The following is a 22,245-nucleotide window of genomic DNA, read 5'->3' on the forward strand; positions in this document are numbered from 1 at the left end:
CAATGAAAATATCAATGAAAATTCTCGTCTCGGAAAAATTTCTTGCGATGTTCCTCCTTTGCAATGGCTTTGGATTAAAGCATCTGCTAAGTGCATAATTGCACATGTGAATTATGATAAACATATACACTGTAGTTCACAGCATTGCATTAGCTTTTCCAAATCTGTCTCCAAAAATATGATACTCTTAGGGTACTTTTACACGACAATGATGTGCTAAAAATGGAAACATTTTTTCTTCGTACAGATGAAAACGTAATCAAAACGATCCCCATTCACACGGATCCACGAAAACGACTAATAACGCTGTATTATGCATGCCAGACAAGTAGTTGGTGATGTAACTTTGTACACTCGAGCCGAACGCACATACCTATAGACACAAATTACATATTCTATCATTTCTTTGTCCAATTTTCATTCTAAGGATGGAAATCTTGATAATACTGGATACTAGTAATACTTATTACTTTGTCCTCTGGGTAATTTTCATCGTCACAAAGCCAGAAACATTCACTGTAATCCCAATTTTAGAATGTTCTCGTCTGATATAAAGTCCCTTTAAGAAAATGTCAAAACCTTTGAACAAAAGTTAAAAAGTCGAAATTACGACAGCAAATATTTACATAGTAAGTAAAAATTGCTATTCTAAGTTGAAACTGACAACAGAAAAAATGACAGTCAAAATTGACAAAAGCCAAAATTATGACAAGTCTCATAACTCATTTATCCACATGCAAATGGAACAAGTATGTTAAAGCTTTGCAAATTTTCCTAAACGATTTCACAAGCAAAACTCAAAAATCACTTTACATATTTTAATAGTTTTTCTTAATTTCAAAATATCATTGTAAATCAGAATATATAATAATAAAACAAGAACATATCATTATAATTGCAGTATTTTATTTTATTTGATCTGTCTGGTACAGAAACCGATCCCTGTTTGATCTGTAATCGGGTCTCTCAGAACAGAAACTCTCAATCCGACCCCCAGCCCTCGTGACGTCACACGGAGAGAAAGTACATCAGTCTCCTTCGGGAATCATCCACAGATTTCAAACTGACTGTAAAACCACTCCATCATCAACGTACGGATTTCACAGGACAGGACAGGACAGGTTAGTTCACTTCATTTTTAATAAAAACAAATAAAACTGCAGATATTGGTGACACCAGTTACCGATTAAAACCATAAAATAAACAAGCATTTATCAATACAACTGTTTTTTTTTTAAATAACATATATTTTTCTAAGACATTTAATTTTATGTTTAACAATATTATTACAACATTATGTTCCTGTTATCTCTGTAAAGCCGCTTTGAAACAATCTGTATTGTAAAAAGCACTATATAAATAAAGGTAACCTGACTTGACTTAAAATAAAAATGCAACTAAGAAACTTTGTCCCAAAATGTCTGTCAGATGGGTTCAGTCTCAAAGTTGATTTTACATGATTTTAATGTGTTCAAAATGAAAATCAATGAAATGTTTGACTTAACTTACATGTAAAACACTTCCAGATGGCCCTCGCTCATTACTGTCTGTCAGGAAACTGTAAGACTCAGATTTTGGTTACACTTTATTTCGATAGTCACTTTATACATTCTACTAACTATAAGTAACTTTTCAACTACATGTCAACTAACTGTCATTAGAGTATTAGTAGACTGTTGTAGACTGTCAGTAGACTGTTAGGTTAGGGTTAGGTGTTAGGGTTCGGGTTCCGAGAACAAGTTGGCATTGTAGGATTACAAATTTATTTAAATGTTTAATTTAGATTTCCAATACAATAGTATTTTATATTGAGAAAGTTTAGAAATGATGAGACCAGGAAATCTCTGCAAACGGTAGGGGTTCCTAGCGGGATATTCCTGACTGTCCTATCTCAGTACGAGAAGGCTAGGCTTTTTCTGTTCTCGTTGTTTACCGGCTGAAGAGTCATGCTGAGCAAGTTTGAACACCTGTTATTTTATTACTTAGACTATTTGTCTCATCTCAGTACAAGAAGTCTATGCCTTTCCTGTTCTCATGTCTCAGCTCATTTACATGCTTTGTTCATCACAATGTAATCCCTCCCCCTTGAAATGTATATATTAACTCAATGTATACTGCCTTAGTTAGACTAGACTTGACTTGACTTGGGTACGAAGCAGACTACAGCAAATAAAGAATCCTGCTTAAATAAGTCTCCTGGTTTTCGCTTCTGAGTTTTTCTACACTGAAGAAGGAAGAAGTTTACAACAGCATGTAGTTGCTAAGTTACTTATAGTCAGTAGTATATCTGTTGGGGGACCAACAAAATAAAGTGTTTGCAGATATTAAGCAGATAGTCTACTAATACTCTAATGACAGTTAGTTGACATGTAGCTGCAAAGTTACTTATAGTTAGTAGAATGTCTGAAGTGGACTATCGAAATAAAGTGTTACCGAGATTTTACAGTAATGTTCCTCTAGGCTCCATGACATAATCAATCTTTGTCATAATCAATGCTGCGTAGTGACTTTTCACATCTTTGCCTTTTGTCCCAAATTACAGAGCAATATAAGGACTTCTCTGTGAGATGATGGGGATCATCGTGTGCTGGCTGACATTATTGGGTAACGTAAGACTTTCATTAATAACAGTAAAAGAAGACCTGTCACAACAAGGACAATAACTATAACGATAAAGACAATAGATTAAAAACATCGTTTTCAATATAAAAGAATAGCAGAGTCCGGACCACAACTATAACGATAACAGCACAGAGGAATGATATCATTGGAAACTATTTTTTCTAACTGATGAATGATAAAAACAGTGACAGCCAATCAGAATCCATCCTGCATTAATGAGCTCCAGGATTTAAAGTGACAGACACAGAACTGACGCGCTTAGAATAAACAGAACGATATTATGCGCAGGTGTGGACGCTGATATAGTTATCGTTATAGTTAATGAATTTAAAGCGGTCCTATTACGCACTTTTACTAAGTGTTTTCTGGGTGTACTAGAATATGCTTTCATGTTTGATTGTTCAAAAAACACATTATTATTCACACAGCAACATGGGACCACAAAAGATTTTTCAAACGATATTTCGACTGACATGTATAGGGATTTTGGAGCAAAACATTTTAATCTCATAAATTGTTGTGTTTGACACTATGCTTAGCAAACATACTAGCTATACCTGTCGCCAAGAGCAATTGTGTTATTGCTAATTTTGAAAAGTGTGTTTTTTTAATAAAGTTAAAATCAAAGAAGGGTAAGTGAGAGGTCCGATCAAAGAAATTAAGCTTTTGGTGAAAAAGAAATGTAGTAAAGTTGAATACTTTCTTTTTATTCAACTCAAGTAAAAGTAAAAGTACCACAATTTAATTGTACTCAAGAAAGTTGAAAAAATGGAAAAATGTACTGAAGTACTGTAACGAAAGTATTTGTAATTAGTTACTTTCCACCTCTGGGTTATGGAAGCTGTTAAATGTGCAGCATACAGATAAACATTGGGGTTATAATGTTCAGGAACAGTGTTTAAAATACATTTTCATGAACCTTAGGAAGGACAAATAAATGAGTTTTGGACACGGGGTGAAAACAACACTGTCTACACTAATGCAGCTCCACCAGGCCTCGTCCCCGGGATTATTTACATTAGTTACATTGTGACTTCATAAGATCCGGAAAGAAAAACCTGTTATAGCCCAAACGAGTCGTTCGTTGTATCTCTTGGAAAGTGGACTCTCTTAAATAAAATATCTCCCTTTGGACTGGACCTTGAGCTTTGTGACATTGCAGATCTTTTTTTAAGATCAAACAGCAACATTACAGATTAACTAAAGTTGAATAAGTGAAAAAGCATGATAGGACCCCTTTAAGAGTCAAAACAATGCAGTGATACTGAAGATATAAAAGTTGTATAAACTACATTTTTATAAAGACATTTATCTGAGCTTATTATTATTTTTTATAATTAAGAAAGTCAAGTTTACATTCATCAAGTATTTCTATTTGACTTTTGTGCATCAGAGCATGATTCATTGCTGCTTTACAAAACAAATCTAAAGTTGCTCATTTGCCTCTTTACATCTGACTGTTTTTTATATTGATCCGTCATTAAGAAAGATTATTTTTCACACAGGGCTGGTTTGTGTTCAGGAGTATGCAGGTGGCGCTCAAGGTAGGGCAACTCTTACTTTGTTTTGGCCAAAATTAGGGCTTTAAAATGCACAGACATGCAATAGTACCTAAATAAATGCTATGTACTTTTATAACAACAACAACAATATTGTTTAATTCATTTTTATATCGTTTTTACAAATTAGTTTTGTCAGATTTAGCCGTGTCTACAACATTGTACCCAAATTATAGTTATAGGTGCACTTACACATCATTTGCATCTTATGATAATTTTTCATGACATTTCCTCTCTCCACATCAAATTAATTTGCTTTTTCCAGAGAATCTGGCGCCAAGAGGAACTGCCATTCAGTCATCGACATATAGGTCAGCGGACCTCGCCATTGACGGTGTGAAGGATTTCTCTACAGATTCTAGTTCTTGTGCCTTTACCCTTTCTGAGAACGATCCGTGGTGGAGGCTGGATCTCCAGGCTTCGTATCAAGTGAACATTGTGGTCGTCACTTACAGAGAAACATACTTTATCAATAATGATAGATGGAGAAATGTTGAAATTCACTTCGGAAACTCTCTGCAGAACAACGGAAATGACAATCCCAGGTCAGTCGCGAGTGATGTAGTCTATAAACTTACTCCTGGGGACCCACCTGGGGAATGAATTCAATGGAAATACACATATTTTTTTAACAGTTGCTTGTTGCCACCTACTGGTGTAACGATGTATTCGAGACAATTATTTGAAGTGCCAAGTTATTTTCAAAATGTGATTTGCTCTATTTTTTTCGCTTCCATAGATATCAGTAGCTCCGTTTCCATTACCCTGCAAATTGCACAAATTGAAATTGCGAGTTGAAAATATGCCCAATAAAAACATGTCAATCTCGCAAACACTCCTATATATCGTAAAAAAGCTTTTACGCTCACATGCGGTGGTTTTTCAGGCAATACTGCAATGGAAACTGCAATGGAAACATTTTTTTCGCGTTTACAGTCACATGACGTAGATTCCGCAGTGTGTTTGGACAGAATACGAGATAGAGTTCTTTATTAAAGGTGGGGTATGTGATTTGCAAAACGGCTGGCAGATTTTGAAAATACACAACTCATAAGGTCCTACCTACTTCTCCTCCAACGCTGGCTCTGACTCCACCCATTCGAAAAACATGGACGCGCAATCAAGCACGAGCGAAAACTCAGATGCCCATACATAAACCCAATCGCTCACATCAGCTTCCTCCCCAAACAGGTTGTTTAGCTAGCTAGTTCTACATATGGCTGGGCTATAACGTTAGAACAGCTACAATTCTCGTGCGCATATCGTCAGTAAAGACAGTTCCCTGATTAGTAGTAAATACTACAAGATAACGGGTTCTCACCTGTCAAGCAGAAAAAATGCCACAGCCGCATCTGTTGGTAGTCCTTCCTGGTCCTTCAGTTGCTGCCAAGTTGAAAAGCATCGCCTAGAATGACCCTTGTTTTAGACCTTTCTCTTTCGGCCGTTTTGTTCGCAATTGGTCTCTCGAAAATAGATTTCCTTTTCTGTGATGGTCTCTTGTCTGACATTCTCCAAACGGAAGCAACTATACCTTCTCCTTCTCTCTCTCTCTGTACCGGAGCGACTTACACTTACCTAGACTGGGTCACGAGCTTTGAGTATGCGCACGAACGGGACACGCCCGCGAGGGGGGTGGGGGGAGGGGGGCATGGTAAGACCGTTTGAGTGACGCATTCTCTGTCCAATGATTCTAGACGGTCTTGAAAATGATTGGCTGGAGTTTTTCGAGTCCTGCCCGTTCCACAGATGATTAAATTGCTTAATTTTCATTTCAGTGCTTCTAATTTACAGCCAGCAAGTGGGTCAGGAATAGGATTTCAAGTGATTTTGAAAAAATGGTCAAAAAAGAAAATCACATACCCCACCTTTAAACTCATAAAAGGCAAAATAATTATGGGAATACTGGATTCTAAACAACAAAGAAATGCCACAATCAAGACCCCGAAGTCAAGTCAAGTTAACATTTATTTATATAGTGCTTTTTACAATACAGAGTGTTTCAAAGCAGCATAACAGAGATAACAGGAAAATAATGCATCAAAGTTTGTTTCCAGAAGAAAATAGAGTCACAATCCAGCTTAACCCTTGTGCCTCCTTAGGGACATGTTTGGCCTTTTCAGTTTTGTTTTTTTGATCACTTTGGCTGTGTTAATGCTAACTGCATGAATTTTGGCACAAGTGTGTATTTTTATTGTAATTTTACTATTTCACCCTCATTTCCTTCGAAAAATCTATTTTGTACTTGGTACAAAAAAAAACATCCCTCTCAGCGCCTTTTGGACAAAAATGCCCACATTGAAACCCATTAAACTGCAATTTTTTATCCCAGGGCTATTTAACTATAAAACTATGCAATATTTGATAAGGAAAGAAAGAGGCCTTCCTAAAGAAAGGGCCTACATGCTATTGTTTTATATTATAGTTAGTTTTCGTTAATGTACCTTGTAAAATAAAAGACTGGTTGAATTTGCAAGTCTGATCCTCCAGATGTGCCATGATCTCAGTTGATCCAGCAACCTGCAGTGTCACCTACTCCTGCGGTGATCTGGATGGACGGTACATAAACGCCCTCCTTCCTGGACTAAACGTCCTCCGAGTGTGCGAGATGGAAGTATACGAGTCAGGTGATCATCAGTAATACAGCTGTTGGTTGTGTCAGTGTTTGAGAATCATTAGAACTTTTTTTGTAGTCATGCTCAAAAGTTTACATACCCCTTGCAGAATCTGCTAAAGTTAGAGGCATCATTCTAAATGCATTTTATTTTTTATTTAGTGCTGTCCTTTACATTTATTCATTTTACATTTATTCATTTTAGCTGACGCTTTTATCCAAAGCGACTTACAATTGCTATATATGTCAGAGGTCGCACGCCTCTGGAGCAACTAGGGGTTAAGTGTCTTGCTCAGGGACACATTGGTGTCTCACAGTGGATTCGAACCCGGGTCTCTCACACCAAAGGCATGTGTCTTATCCACTGCGCCATCACCACACCATCCTGAATTAGTATTTTACATAAAAGATGTTTACATATATAGTGATGTGAATAAGTTAGGACACCCATGCTAAAGTTGCCTAAAAAGAGGAATAGAAAATCATCTTTTGGAAATTGATCTTAATGCCTTAATTAGAAAAATGAGGAAAAATCCAACCTTTAAGGACACCAATTTTCTTTGTGTATGAATAATGTATCATAAATAAATAAATGTTCTTCCTTAAAATACAGGGTGCATAATTCAGGACACCCCTTTGTTAAATTTTCATAGAGTCAGGCAGATTTTTATTTTTAAAGGCCAGTTATTTCATGGATACAGGATAATATACATCCTGATAAAGTTCCCTTGGCCCTTGGAAATAAAATAGACCCACATCATCACGTTCCCTTCATCATACCTAGAGATTGGCATGGGGTACTTTCCATAAGATCATCTTTCAATGCAAATCAAACCAGCTATTAGGCTAACTGAAATAAAACCATGCCGATCTCTAGACCTCCTTCCCTTTACCTCTGTACTGACAAAACGTTGTCGGGATAATTACGATTCACGTGGCTACGCTGAAGCGATACAATTTTTTTGCAGAGCCACCAGGCACTGTTTTATGCAAATGAGCAACCGGGTCGCATTAAAGGTTCCCTTTCAGCCGCTCACGTTCGACGTGACGTCGACGTGACAACGTAATTGGGATCACTTCAGGGAGCCCTATCAACTTCGAGTGTCTACAGAACGAGCCAATGACCGTTGACGTGCGTGAGAAGCGTCACGCGCCCCCGCCCCGCAGCGCGGGTATAAACAGGAAGCGGGCGCACTCACTCATTGTCTTTCGCCTCGGAGCCGAGCTTTCGTTTTGACTCTGAGTTTCTGCAGACTGCTGCAACGCTGAAGACCGCTTCAAAAGAAAAATACTCTGTTCCAGTGCTGGTGTGAAGGCGCGATCAGCGGTGACCGCGAGCGTTACAGCTCACAACTGCTGTATTCACAGCGTTGTTTGTGTGTGTCTGTGTATGTGTATGTGTCGGTCTCGTTGGGCGTTCCTCTTTGAGTGTGTACCCCGATAACACTGCGGCTATCCCTGGGTGCTTCAGCACTGAGAGAGTTATTTTTTTCTTTTCTATATTTTTTGTTTTCAACTAAAAGAGCAACACAAACGTGACCCTGCGTCCTTTTAGGATGTCATTCCGCTTGTGCGTTTCTGGATGCGGTCGTTCCTTGGCGCCAGCAGACGGCCACAATTGTTGCCTCTCGTGTTTGGGCGTTCAGCACGCTGAGGCAGCTTTTGTGAATAGTTCATGTTCTCATTGCAGGAATATGACTATGGCAGCGCTAAGATCAAGACTCGCTTTCCTCACGGGAGGTGCAGTCCCCTCGTCAATGCCCAGATCTAGTGTTTATTCTGGACCTCAGAATAAACCTACTTTTGCGCATGGTCAGGGTGATCTGAGGATTACCGTGAGGGCTTCCCCACAGAGGCAATCTCCGCGGGCCCCTCTCACCTCTCAAGCACTGCCGCCGTTGGAGCTTCCAAAGGAACGCGCTGGTCCTCCTCATGGACGACCAGCCGTGTCCTTTGGGGCCACATCTGACGATCAGATGTCAATCGCAGCATCGGAGGGGGAGCTTCAGTCCTCTGGGGATTAAAGTTTCGGCTGCGTTACCCCCTTCCGGGAGTGTGGCGTTGCCCGAGTCAGGACCAGAATGGCTATGCTTTCCCGGGCCACCGAGAAGGTCGGGCTTGCATGGAACCTTCCACCACGTCCCGAACCTTCTCGGTTGGACGATTGGTATCTCGGGGCGGGCCGTGCTGGTTCTCAGCGCGCCTCCTCGGTATCATTCTTTCTGGAAGTGCATGAGGAGCATACTAGGACGTGGACGGCGCCGTATAGTGCCAGAAGCCATCCTAGTGGCTCCTCCCCTCTCACCACCCTCGGCGGCGGGGCGGCTAAGGGGTATGTGGATGTCCCCCCGGTGGAGCGTGCCATCGCGATGCAATTGTGTCCGGCGTCCGCTTCCTCCTGGCAGGGCAATCCACGCCTCCCGTCGAAGGCATGTCATTTTTTGTCCGGTCTCTCTGCGAAGGCTTACAGAGCCTGTGGACAGGCTGCTTCCGCCCTCCATGCCATGGTGCTTCTGCAGGTCCACCAGGCCAAGGACATGGACATGAACGAGGGTGGTTCTGACCCAGAGCTCCTCCGGGAGCTTCGTGTGGCAACTGACCTCGGTCTCCGAGCGACAAAGGAAACCGCATGTTCAGTCGGTCAGGCGATGTCCACCTTGGTGGTCCAGGAGCGCCACCTCTGGCTCAACCTGGCGGATATGAGGGACACCGATACATATCGGTTCCTGGATGCCCCTCTTTCCCAGGTTGGGTTATTCGGCGACGCGGTTGAGTGCTTCGCCCAACTGTTCTCGGCCGCCCAAAAGCAGACGGAGGCCATCCGACACATCCTGCCCTGCCGGACCGCTGCTGCTCCCACCCGTCCGCCGGCCGCAGACCCTTCGTCCGCTCGTCACCGAGGTCGACCTCTTGCGGCGTCCTCCCCTCCCGCTAAGCCTCAGCAGTAGCAGCCACCATCCAGGCCTCATCGTGGAGCAGGCCGCAGGAAGTCGACCATGCCCGTCCAGGCTTCTGCCAAACCAGGAGGCAAGCGCAGGTGCAAACGACTCAGGACCTCCGATCAGCTCTTCGTCTGTTGCGGAGGCCAGCAGAAGGGAAAGGCTGTCTCCAAGCAGAGGATGGCCCACTGGATAGTGGATGCCATCGCCTTGGCTTACGAAGCCCAAGGCATGCCTTGCCCGCCCGGATTGAGAGCCCACTCCACTAGGGGTGTCGCTTCTTCTTGGGCGCTGGCACACGGCGCCTCGCTGACAGACATTTGTAGAGCTGCGGGCTGGGCGACACCTAACACGTTCACTAGGTTTTATAGCTTACGTGTTGAGCCGGTTTCTTCCTGTGTGCTCGCTTAATCCAGCCGGTAACACCGAAGTTCCCGCCCTAGTGTCAGCTTGCTGCGCCACTCCCCTCCACATGGAGCGGATACGTGCGCTTCTTGCTCCAGTCGAGTTCCCCACTCAGGCGAACTCTTTAGAGTTCCTCCGCACCCCTTTGGCAGTTAAACGTTGCAGAGCGTCTGACGCCAGGCCTAGTGCTCGTATGCATGTGTAACTTGTGCTAGGCTGGGTTCCATATGTGGTGATCCCTGCGGCGATCCCATATGCGTATTCTTCCACGATCAGCTCCCTGCGGTGAGCCCGTTTCTTTCCCTTGGCAGAGTCCGCTCTGCCGTCACTGCCTGATGTGTTGCCTCCCCCTTCTCAGGCTGGAGCCACTCCAGTGACATTCCATATGTTGCACTGCCCTCCGGCCAGTCCATATGTGTATTCTCCACATGTTACCTCCCTTCGGGCAGGATGAGGCTTCCGCAGCGTCCCTTCCTTCCATGTTCAGGGTACACTTTCCCAGGTTTATCCAAGAGTTCCACTGTGTGGGGTATAACGGAACAGCAGTGAACTCCCTCTACTCAGGTCTTCCGCCCCAGCCAGATGGGGGTCTGAGAGTCTACAGTAGGGTACTGGATGTGGCAGCAACCGGGGCGTTTCCAATTCGGATCCCAATTACGTCGTCACGTCTACGTCACGTCGAAGGTGAGCGAATGAAATGGAACGTCTCGGTTACTAATGTAACCCTCGTTCCCTGAAGCAGGGAACGGGAGACGTGACATCCCGCCGCCACGGTTGCTGACCATCGCTGTACCGCCGTCAAAATCTCGGCTCCTCAGCGAAAAACAATGAGTGCGTGCGCCCGCTTCCTGTTTATACCCGCGCTGCGGGGCGGGGGCGCATGTTGCTTCTCACGCACGCCAACGTTCATTGGCTCGTTCTGTAGACACTCGAAGTTGATAGGGCTCCCTGAAGTGATCCCAATTACGTCGTCACGCCGACGTCACATCTCCTGTTCCCTCCTTCAGGGAACGAGGGTTACATTAGTAACCGAGACGTTTTCTGTTAGAACTGTGTCATGTTAGCAGCCCCTAAGTTAATAACTAATGATCGTTGGGATGGACGTAATGGACATAATGGAAAGTTGTTTATCTTAATGTAAAAAATTAGTAAAGTTATTTTTTTTCCTGAATTAGCGGAAAATGTGTTCAGCAACTGATAAATATTGAGCATCAAACACGATTGTGGATGTTTAGAATCAGATATAATGAAAAATTCCTAATGATCCAAAACAAAAACCATAAAACTTGTTCATCATCGTTCTCAGATTATGCTTGATCGTAAATCGTTCATGACTTCATCAGTGTATTCGTCCCACAGAGAAGAAGAGACAGATCGTGAGACTGGAGGTGAAATCAGGTCAAGATCTCAACGACCCGGAAGTGAAGAAAGAGATTTTAGCGAAGGTGAGTCCTCTTGTAATTCCACTGGGAATAGACAACAGAAATATCATTTAAAAGTCTGTTTGTGTTCTTCAGATTGAGCAGATCCTGAAGGAGAAGGGAGTGTCAGGAGGAGCTCAACTTTCATGGAGAACCCAATCCGATGGGAATGTCTTCCAGAAGAAAGAACGGAAGAGTTGCCAGACTTGCCTTTGAAAAGAAACTGTGAACACACTGTTCAAGCTTTTATTAATTCCTGTTAATTATTTACTGGGCAAAAGCTAAACAGCAAAGCACGTCTATCACCATTTCTCTATTTTCTTTTGTTTAATTATGAACTCATGTGTATTAATACTTCTTTTGTTCAGGGTTGTTTTATGAGTAATCAAGTAGAAAAGCTAGTGAGGCCATAGGACACAGGTCCGACAAATATAAGTGGGGTTCTTATTTTATTCCTTATAATTAGTTAGGAGTTTCTGCTTCCTTTCTTGTAGGTACGTGGAACAGAAGACCCACAACTAAACAAAATACTGTGCCAATATATCTTTGGATCACACAGAAAATTGGTCACCCCCAAAATAAAGGACATATAAAAGTACAATCTGTCGTCTCTTATTGTGTGCAATAATAAATAACAATGCAGATAATGAAAGACCGGAAACAATAATATTGTAGTGATAACGCTGGAAAGAAAACATAACATCTTAGAACTGTTAGACTGCAATAACACTCAAAATACACCTGAAATGACATAGTGTGGATATTACTCACTTTTTCCCGTTGTGAAGCTGTCACATAAGAGACATGTTTTACTGCTCTATTTCGTACAAGTATTTTATGTATAATAGAGTTTTAATTGGTCTATATGTTTCTTAGTCCATTTTATTCCTCGTAAAATTTTAAGTGTGTTTGTCTTTAAGAAATGTATGGTTGATCTAAACCCAGGCTCAGTCAGGAGGCCAGTCCTCCTTTGGCCAACAAATGAACAGTATATGATTATGATTCAGGCAGCATTATAGGTCAGAAGTCAAATTAGATCAGAACTTTCACAATATTTATCCAGTTCATCTGGTTGGGGTCGGAGTCATCACGCCGGTATGGAGACGAGTTTGTTGAGGTGTCCATGAGGCCTTCACAGGGCTGATGAGGCTGGCGTTTCAGGATGCATTGTCGTCATGTCCATGCGATGGTCCTTCATCAGTTCCGGATACGGCCTGGATCCAGCGGACTGGGGTAAACAGTAGGTACGTGGCAGAAGTACCTGTAAAGCAGAAGGAGAATCTTTTTGATCGATGGTGTACGTCTCAGAAGGTGGAAAGTAAGGAACATCTTAGGCAACTAATTTTGCTTGAAGAATTTAAAAACTGTCTGCCGGATGTAGTGTCTGTTTATTTGAATGAGCAGAAAGCAGTGACCTTAGAACAAGCTGCAATCTTGGCAGATGAGTTTGTCTTAACACATAAGGTACATTTTGGTGACAAACAAGCTGAGGTTCAGGAGCAGATTAAGCAAAATAGGTCTCGGTTTGTAAAGTCTGTGCCTTTTGCCTCATCATTTGCCAATAAAATGACTAATGATGGTTTGATTTCAGAAAGGGCTTGTTTTTATTGTAAGACACCAGGCCATCTTATTGCAGATTGTCCTGTTCTAAGTAAAAAACAGAAATCTGCAAAGACTGTAGCATCTGTAAGTCCTCAGTTCCACTCCAAGGTGCCACTCCCCCCATCCCCAACAACCTGAACCAATGTACATAACCCCTAATGCTATTCATCGATAGAAGACTGGGTACCAGTTATGGCCCTTCAACCCAAGGCCACCTTCTCTGAGTGCTGTCCAAGTGGACCCAGAGTGGTTGGATACTTACCTCCCTGTCCAAGTGACCCCTTCGTTAACACCGCAAGGTATCCCGGCGTACCCAAACAGGGCCTGTGTCACGGGGTTCAAAATTGGCGGGTCCCTATCACCAAGCTTCTACCAATCTTTCCCCTGAGCATATGCCCACCTAAACAGACATCACACTTACCATTGCATATGTGACCGTAAGGCAGCATGTACCATAACGACCCTAATATTTTCAACAATCATCCATATTCTTGCCCCCTCCTACTCCACTCTGGTAACCTTTCAACCTTATTTTCCCACTATCCTTTGTGACTCCATCGTTTTTCCTCTCGTGAATTTTACCTCCTCCTTCATCCGGGTCAACCGCGGATTCGTACTTCTTTGACCCACGAAAGTTCCCTCTAACTCCCTTAACCTAACCAACCATTAAATCTCAAGCAGCCCCCACTCAGGGAAAAATGTTTTCACCTCAATTAACTCGACTTAAAATTACTATACTCTACTGATATCGAACCCGGGTCTCCCTGTTCCCAAGCCTTCAGTAGCAACCTCTCCCCTATTGAAATCGACCCGGGTCTCTCTGTTTTTTTCTTAGTCATACCTAAGAATCCAAAATAATATTCAATTAAATCAATAAATCTTTACCTAAATTTCCAACAACTACCGGTCTTGAACTCGGGTCCTCCCATTCCCAGGCCTCCAGTACTAACCATTCCCCCATACTTTCTTCTCCCTTCCCTCAAAAAAAATGTATATTCAAACAATCCTACTTAAAATTTCTATACTTTACTGGTATCGAACCCGGGTCTCCCTGTTCCCAAGCCTCCAGTAGCAACCTCTCCCCTATTGATTTTTTAGTAACACCTTAGAATCCAAAATAATATTCAATTAAATCAATAAATCTTTACCTTAATTTCCATCCAGTACTAGTCTCGAACTCGGGTTCTCCCCTTCCCAGACCTCAGGTACTAACCATTCCCCCATACTTCCTTCTACCAAAAAAAAAATATCTATATTTTGAAACAATCCTACTTAAAATTTCTAAACACTACTGGTATCGAACCCGGGTCTCCTTGTTCCCAACCCTCCAGAGGTAATCGCTCGCCTACCAATTTTACCAATATTAACTTAAATCAATAATTCTTTCTGGAAGTGCATGAGGAGCTTACTAGGACGTGGACGGCGCCGTATAGTGCCAGAAGCCATCCTAGTGGCTCCTCCCCTCTCACCACCCTCGGCGGCGGGGCGGCTAAGGGGTATGTGGATGTCCCCCCGGTGGAGCGTGCCATCGCGATGCAATTGTGTCCGGCGTCCGCTTCCTCCTGGCAGGGCAATCCACGCCTCCCGTCGAAGGCATGTCATTTTTTGTCCGGTCTCTCTGCGAAGGCTTACAGAGCCTGTGGACAGGCTGCTTCCGCCCTCCATGCCATGGTGCTTCTGCAGGTCCACCAGGCCAAGGACATGGACATGAACGAGGGTGGTTCTGACCCAGAGCTCCTCCGGGAGCTTCGTGTGGCAACTGACCTCGGTCTCCGAGCGACAAAGGAAACCGCATGTTCAGTCGGTCAGGCGATGTCCACCTTGGTGGTCCAGGAGCGCCACCTCTGGCTCAACCTGGCGGATATGAGGGACACCGATACATATCGGTTCCTGGATGCCCCTCTTTCCCAGGTTGGGTTATTCGGCGACGCGGTTGAGTGCTTCGCCCAACTGTTCTCGGCCGCCCAAAAGCAGACGGAGGCCATCCGACACATCCTGCCCTGCCGGACCGCTGCTGCTCCCACCCGTCCGCCGGCCGCAGACCCTTCGTCCGCTCGTCACCGAGGTCGACCTCTTGCGGCGTCCTCCCCTCCCGCTAAGCCTCAGCAGTAGCAGCCACCATCCAGGCCTCATCGTGGAGCAGGCCGCAGGAAGTCGACCATGCCCGTCCAGGCTTCTGCCAAACCAGGAGGCAAGCGCAGGTGCAAACGACTCAGGACCTCCGATCAGCTCTTCGTCTGTTGCGGAGGCCAGCAGAAGGGAAAGGCTGTCTCCAAGCAGAGGATGGCCCACTGGATAGTGGATGCCATCGCCTTGGCTTACGAAGCCCAAGGCATGCCTTGCCCGCCCGGATTGAGAGCCCACTCCACTAGGGGTGTCGCTTCTTCTTGGGCGCTGGCACACGGCGCCTCGCTGACAGACATTTGTAGAGCTGCGGGCTGGGCGACACCTAACACGTTCACTAGGTTTTATAGCTTACGTGTTGAGCCGGTTTCTTCCTGTGTGCTCGCTTAATCCAGCCGGTAACACCGAAGTTCCCGCCCTAGTGTCAGCTTGCTGCGCCACTCCCCTCCACATGGAGCGGATACGTGCGCTTCTTGCTCCAGTCGAGTTCCCCACTCAGGCGAACTCTTTAGAGTTCCTCCGCACCCCTTTGGCAGTTAAACGTTGCAGAGCGTCTGACGCCAGGCCTAGTGCTCGTATGCATGTGTAACTTGTGCTAGGCTGGGTTCCATATGTGGTGATCCCTGCGGCGATCCCATATGCGTATTCTTCCACGATCAGCTCCCTGCGGTGAGCCCGTTTCTTTCCCTTGGCAGAGTCCGCTCTGCCGTCACTGCCTGATGTGTTGCCTCCCCCTTCTCAGGCTGGAGCCACTCCAGTGACATTCCATATGTTGCACTGCCCTCCGGCCAGTCCATATGTGTATTCTCCACATGTTACCTCCCTTCGGGCAGGATGAGGCTTCCGCAGCGTCCCTTCCTTCCATGTTCAGGGTACACTTTCCCAGGTTTATCCAAGAGTTCCACTGTGTGGGGTATAACGGAACAGCAGTGAACTCCCTCTACTCAGGTCTTCCGCCCCAGCCAGATGGGGGTCTGAGAGTCTACAGTAGGGTACTGGATGTGGCAGCAACCGGGGCGTTTCCAATTCGGATCCCAATTACGTCGTCACGTCTACGTCACGTCGAAGGTGAGCGAATGAAATGGAACGTCTCGGTTACTAATGTAACCCTCGTTCCCTGAAGCAGGGAACGGGAGACGTGACGTCCCGCCGCCACGGTTGCTGACCATCGCTGTACCGCCGTCAAAATCTCGGCTCCTCAGCGAAAAACAATGAGTGCGTGCGCCCGCTTCCTGTTTATACCCGCGCTGCGGGGCGGGGGCGCATGTTGCTTCTCACGCACGCCAACGTTCATTGGCTCGTTCTGTAGACACTCGAAGTTGATAGGGCTCCCTGAAGTGATCCCAATTACGTCGTCACGCCGACGTCACATCTCCTGTTCCCTCCTTCAGGGAACGAGGGTTACATTAGTAACCGAGACGTTTTCTGTTAGAACTGTGTCATGTTAGCAGCCCCTAAGTTAATAACTAATGATCGTTGGGATGGACGTAATGGACATAATGGAAAGTTGTTTATCTTAATGTAAAAAATCAGTAAAGTTATTTTTTTTCCTGAATTAGCGGAAAATGTGTTCAGCAACTGATAAATATTGAGCATCAAACACGATTGTGGATGTTTAGAATCAGATATAATGAAAAATTCCTAATGATCCAAAACAAAAACCATAAAACTTGTTCATCATCGTTCTCAGATTATGCTTGATCGTAAATCGTTCATGACTTCATCAGTGTGTTCGTCCCACAGAGAAGAAGAGACAGATCGTGAGACTGGAGGTGAAATCAGGTCAAGATCTCAACGACCCGGAAGTGAAGAAAGAGATTTTAGCGAAGGTGAGTCCTCTTGTAATTCCACTGGGAATAGACAACAGAAATATCATTTAAAAGTCTGTTTGTGTTCTTCAGATTGAGCAGATCCTGAAGGAGAAGGGAGTGTCAGGAGGAGCTCAACTTTCATGGAGAACCCAATCCGATGGGAATGTCTTCCAGAAGAAAGAACGGAAGAGTTGCCAGACTTGCCTTTGAAAAGAAACTGTGAACACACTGTTCAAGCTTTTATTAATTCCTGTTAATTATTTACTGGGCAAAAGCTAAACAGCAAAGCACGTCTATCACCATTTCTCTATTTTCTTTTGTTTAATTATGAACTCATGTGTATTAATACTTCTTTTGTTCAGGGTTGTTTTATGAGTAATCAAGTAGAAAAGCTAGTGAGGCCATAGGACACAGGTCCGACAAATATAAGTGGGGTTCTTATTTTATTCCTTATAATTAGTTAGGAGTTTCTGCTTCCTTTCTTGTAGGTACGTGGAACAGAAGACCCACAACTAAACAAAATACTGTGCCAATATATCTTTGGATCACACAGAAAATTGGTCACCCCCAAAATAAAGGACATATAAAAGTACAATCTGTCGTCTCTTATTGTGTGCAATAATAAATAACAATGCAAATAATGAAAGACCGGAAACAATAATATTGTAGTGATAACGCTGGAAAGAAAACATAACATCTTAGAACTGTTAGACTGCAATAACACTCAAAATACACCTGAAATGACATAGTGTGGATATTACTCACTTTTTCCCGTTGTGAAGCTGTCACATAAGAGACATGTTTTACTGCTCTATTTCGTACAAGTATTTTATGTATAATAGAGTTTTAATTGGTCTATATGTTTCTTAGTCCATTTTATTCCTCGTAAAATTTTAAGTGTGTTTGTCTTTAAGAAATGTATGGTTGATCTAAACCCAGGCTCAGTCAGGAGGCCAGTCCTCCTTTGGCCAACAAATGAACAGTATATGATTATGATTCAGGCAGCATTATAGGTCAGAAGTCAAATTAGATCAGAACTTTCACAATATTTATCCAGTTCATCTGGTTGGGGTCGGAGTCATCACGCCGGTATGGAGACGAGTTTGTTGAGGTGTCCATGAGGCCTTCACAGGGCTGATGAGGCTGGCGTTTCAGGATGCATTGTCGTCATGTCCATGCGATGGTCCTTCATCAGTTCCGGATACGGCCTGGATCCAGCGGACTGGGGTAAACCTCGGGATAAACAGAGAGACTAATATTAGCGTAGTCAACCAAATTGTCAACCAAAAAGTTAAGCAGGTTTTCCTTTTAACTTTTTGGCTTAACTGGAAAACCTGCTTAACTGTAAAAGTTAAGCAGGTTTTCCAGCAATCCATGACTGCTCCTTTGTCTGAAGCTGCAATTAAGCTTAGGCTCAGAGAGCTAGCTTTCCAGGAGAAACAGCTAGAGGTTAATGCGAAATTAAGAGAGAAACAAATGTATCTTGAACACGAACGGTCTCTTAAAGAGTTGGAATTAAAAGCTGCTACTTTAACTCCAAGAGGCGATGTTTCTCTATTTGATGTTGGTAGACACATTAAGTTAGTACCTCCTTTTTCTGAGAAGGATGTTGACCGATATTTTTTTTCATTTCGAACGGGTGGCAACCATATCAAACTGGCCTAGAACTGTGTGGACTTTGCTTTTACAAAGTATCTTGGTGGGTAAAGCTCAGGAAGCTTATTCCGCTCTTAGCCTAGAGAAGAGTGCTAATTATGATGAGGTTAAAGCAGCTGTATTGAAGGCATATGAGCTGGTTCCTGAAGCTTACCGCCAGCGCTTTCGAAGTTGTGCCAAATTTGCTCACGATACTTATGTTGAGTTTGCAAAGCAGAAGGAGAATCTTTTTGATCGATGGTGTACGTCTCAGAAGGTGGAAAGTAAGGAACATCTTAGGCAACTAATTTTGCTTGAAGAATTTAAAAACTGTCTGCCGGATGTAGTGTCTGTTTATTTGAATGAGCAGAAAGCAGTGACCTTAGAACAAGCTGCAATCTTGGCAGATGAGTTTGTCTTAACACATAAGGTACATTTTGGTGACAAACAAGCTGAGGTTCAGGAGCAGATTAAGCAAAATAGGTCTCGGTTTGTAAAGTCTGTGCCTTTTGCCTCATCATTTGCCAATAAAATGACTAATGATGGTTTGATTTCAGAAAGGGCTTGTTTTTATTGTAAGACACCAGGCCATCTTATTGCAGATTGTCCTGTTCTAAGTAAAAAACAGAAATCTGCAAAGACTGTAGCATCTGTAAGTCCTCAGTTCCACTCCAAGGTGCCACTCCCCCCATCCCCAACAACCTGAACCAATGTACATAACCCCTAATGCTATTCATCGATAGAAGACTGGGTACCAGTTATGGCCCTTCAACCCAAGGCCACCTTCTCTGAGTGCTGTCCAAGTGGACCCAGAGTGGTTGGATACTTACCTCCCTGTCCAAGTGACCCCTTCGTTAACACCGCAAGGTATCCCGGCGTACCCAAACAGGGCCTGTGTCACGGGGTTCAAAATTGGCGGGTCCCTATCACCAAGCTTCTACCAATCTTTCCCCTGAGCATATGCCCACCTAAACAGACATCACACTTACCATTGCATATGTGACCGTAAGGCAGCATGTACCATAACGACCCTAATATTTTCAACAATCATCCATATTCTTGCCCCCTCCTACTCCACTCTGGTAACCTTTCAACCTTATTTTCCCACTATCCTTTGTGACTCCATCGTTTTTCCTCTCGTGAATTTTACCTCCTCCTTCATCCGGGTCAACCGCGGATTCGTACTTCTTTGACCCACGAAAGTTCCCTCTAACTCCCTTAACCTAACCAACCATTAAATCTCAAGCAGCCCCCACTCAGGGAAAAATGTTTTCACCTCAATTAACTCGACTTAAAATTACTATACTCTACTGATATCGAACCCGGGTCTCCCTGTTCCCAAGCCTTCAGTAGCAACCTCTCCCCTATTGAAATCGACCCGGGTCTCTCTGTTTTTTTCTTAGTCATACCTAAGAATCCAAAATAATATTCAATTAAATCAATAAATCTTTACCTAAATTTCCAACAACTACCGGTCTTGAACTCGGGTCCTCCCATTCCCAGGCCTCCAGTACTAACCATTCCCCCATACTTTCTTCTCCCTTCCCTCAAAAAAAATGTATATTCAAACAATCCTACTTAAAATTTCTATACTTTACTGGTATCGAACCCGGGTCTCCCTGTTCCCAAGCCTCCAGTAGCAACCTCTCCCCTATTGATTTTTTAGTAACACCTTAGAATCCAAAATAATATTCAATTAAATCAATAAATCTTTACCTTAATTTCCATCCAGTACTAGTCTCGAACTCGGGTTCTCCCCTTCCCAGACCTCAGGTACTAACCATTCCCCCATACTTCCTTCTACCAAAAAAAAAATATCTATATTTTGAAACAATCCTACTTAAAATTTCTAAACACTACTGGTATCGAACCCGGGTCTCCTTGTTCCCAACCCTCCAGAGGTAATCGCTCGCCTACCAATTTTACCAATATTAACTTAAATCAATAAATCACGAACTCGAGTCCTCCCATTACTCCAGCACTGACCGCTCCCCCATATCCAATCAGGGCTCCTACTGCAGGGGGTAGGTTTAGGTATGTGAAGAAATCGACTATCCCCTGATATGGTAGAACCTCCTCCTAATACGGGCTCCCTCCTGTGTGGGGTAGGTTTAGGTATGTTTGAGAAATCACGTCCCATCTCCTATATAGGGGTAGATTTTGTGCAGGTCTAACCCCTTTATCCCCTATGGGGGGTAGGTTTTAGTGCGTGTATGTGTACTCGGATAATCCAGCTCTATCTTACTTGATTCTGCCTCCTGTGAGGGGTAGTTTAGGGTATCCTTAAGAAGTTAAATCCCAATCCCCTATCCGGGGTAGGTTTAGTGCTTATGTAAGTACAGGGGTAGTCAAATTTCTATCCTATTTATGTCTCTCTCCCGTATGGTGTAGGACAGATGCAATTTTCTCCTGATAAGTGATACCACACAATTTCATATCTCATAATGTTTTTTTTATTATCATGATCTTTTCATTTTTTATCTAAGATTTAAACCTTTAGGGAATCGCGTTCCCAGTCTCTTGATCCAGTGTCTTTCTCTCTTTAGTCTGTCCAATTTGTTCCATTCTTGATTATGCTCCAGCCCAGAGATCTTTAAATTTTGGATCCCATGTCTCCTGAAATGTGGCCCTATGTGTCTCTTACTCTGGGTCCCTTTCCTTATTGTACTTATGTGTCCCCACATCCTGGTTAGGATTGAATTCTTCGTTTCTCCTACGTATCTTTTCCCACAACCGGCACACCTAATTAAGTATACACAGTTCTTGCATTTCAGGGAAATGGCCTGGGTGACCCTATACACTGCCCTCCGCTTCCCCCTCACAAAGACATCTTGGATCTTTCCTGGAGTCCTACTGTTCGTGGGACCCAGTTTTCTATGTACCAGGAGGTCTTGTAAGTTCTTACTCCTCTTATAGGCCGCCACGACCCTGTATTTACCACACCATGACTCTTTTTGTGTCAGTGTGTCAAAATTCTTCCTCACCCCCGTTGTTAATTTCTTAGCGGTATCAGAGAACCTTAACACAACTGGAAGAATCTTTTTGTGTGGTGTCTCAACAGTCCTTCCAACCTTCTTCCTCTCCTCCTTTGCCACTTCCCTTAAGAATTTTTAATGTTGTTTATATGTCTATGTGGTGTTTTTAATACGCTTTAAAGCTCCAGTAGGTAACTTTTGTAAACAAATATTTGTTAAAACTGTCATAATATCCTGACAGTAGAATATATACCAAGTACATCAGGATTTAGGCATGGCAAGGCAAGGCAAGTTTATTTATATAGCACATTTCATACACAATGGTAATTCAAAGTGCTTTACATAGAATAAATTCAAATAATCAAAAGAAATCAAAATAATAAAAACAGTTTAGAATAAAAGATAAAATAAAGAAATAATCAAATGAAATCAGAATAATTAAAACATAAAATAAAATACAGTACAAACAGTCGGACGAACAGTGGTACAGTGCTCATTCAGTAAATGCACAGATAAACAGAAGTGTTTTGAGTCTGGATTT

The 22,245-nt window shown here is 43.3% G+C and overlaps 1 protein-coding gene across 1 annotated transcript; it reads left to right on the forward strand.

Annotated features, from left to right (window-relative positions):
* Nucleotides 1-1,053: 1,053 nt before the first annotated feature.
* On the forward strand, nt 1,054-12,155 carry LOC143736778 (fucolectin-like). The gene is made up of 7 exons (XM_077227478.1): nt 1,054-1,121; nt 2,543-2,604; nt 4,128-4,166; nt 4,447-4,726; nt 6,669-6,805; nt 11,496-11,581; nt 11,654-12,155. The coding sequence occupies exons 2-7, from the start codon at nt 2,568-2,570 to the stop codon at nt 11,771-11,773; spliced, it is 699 nt and encodes a 232-aa protein (XP_077083593.1). The 5' UTR covers nt 1,054-1,121; nt 2,543-2,567; the 3' UTR covers nt 11,774-12,155.
* Nucleotides 12,156-22,245: the final 10,090 nt, after the last annotated feature.

The sequence above is a fragment of the Siphateles boraxobius genome, unplaced genomic scaffold, assembly GCF_051911475.1.
Source record: "Siphateles boraxobius isolate OS27281-9 unplaced genomic scaffold, OSU_SipBor_1 130, whole genome shotgun sequence".
NCBI classification, from domain to species: Eukaryota; Metazoa; Chordata; class Actinopteri; order Cypriniformes; family Leuciscidae; genus Siphateles; species Siphateles boraxobius.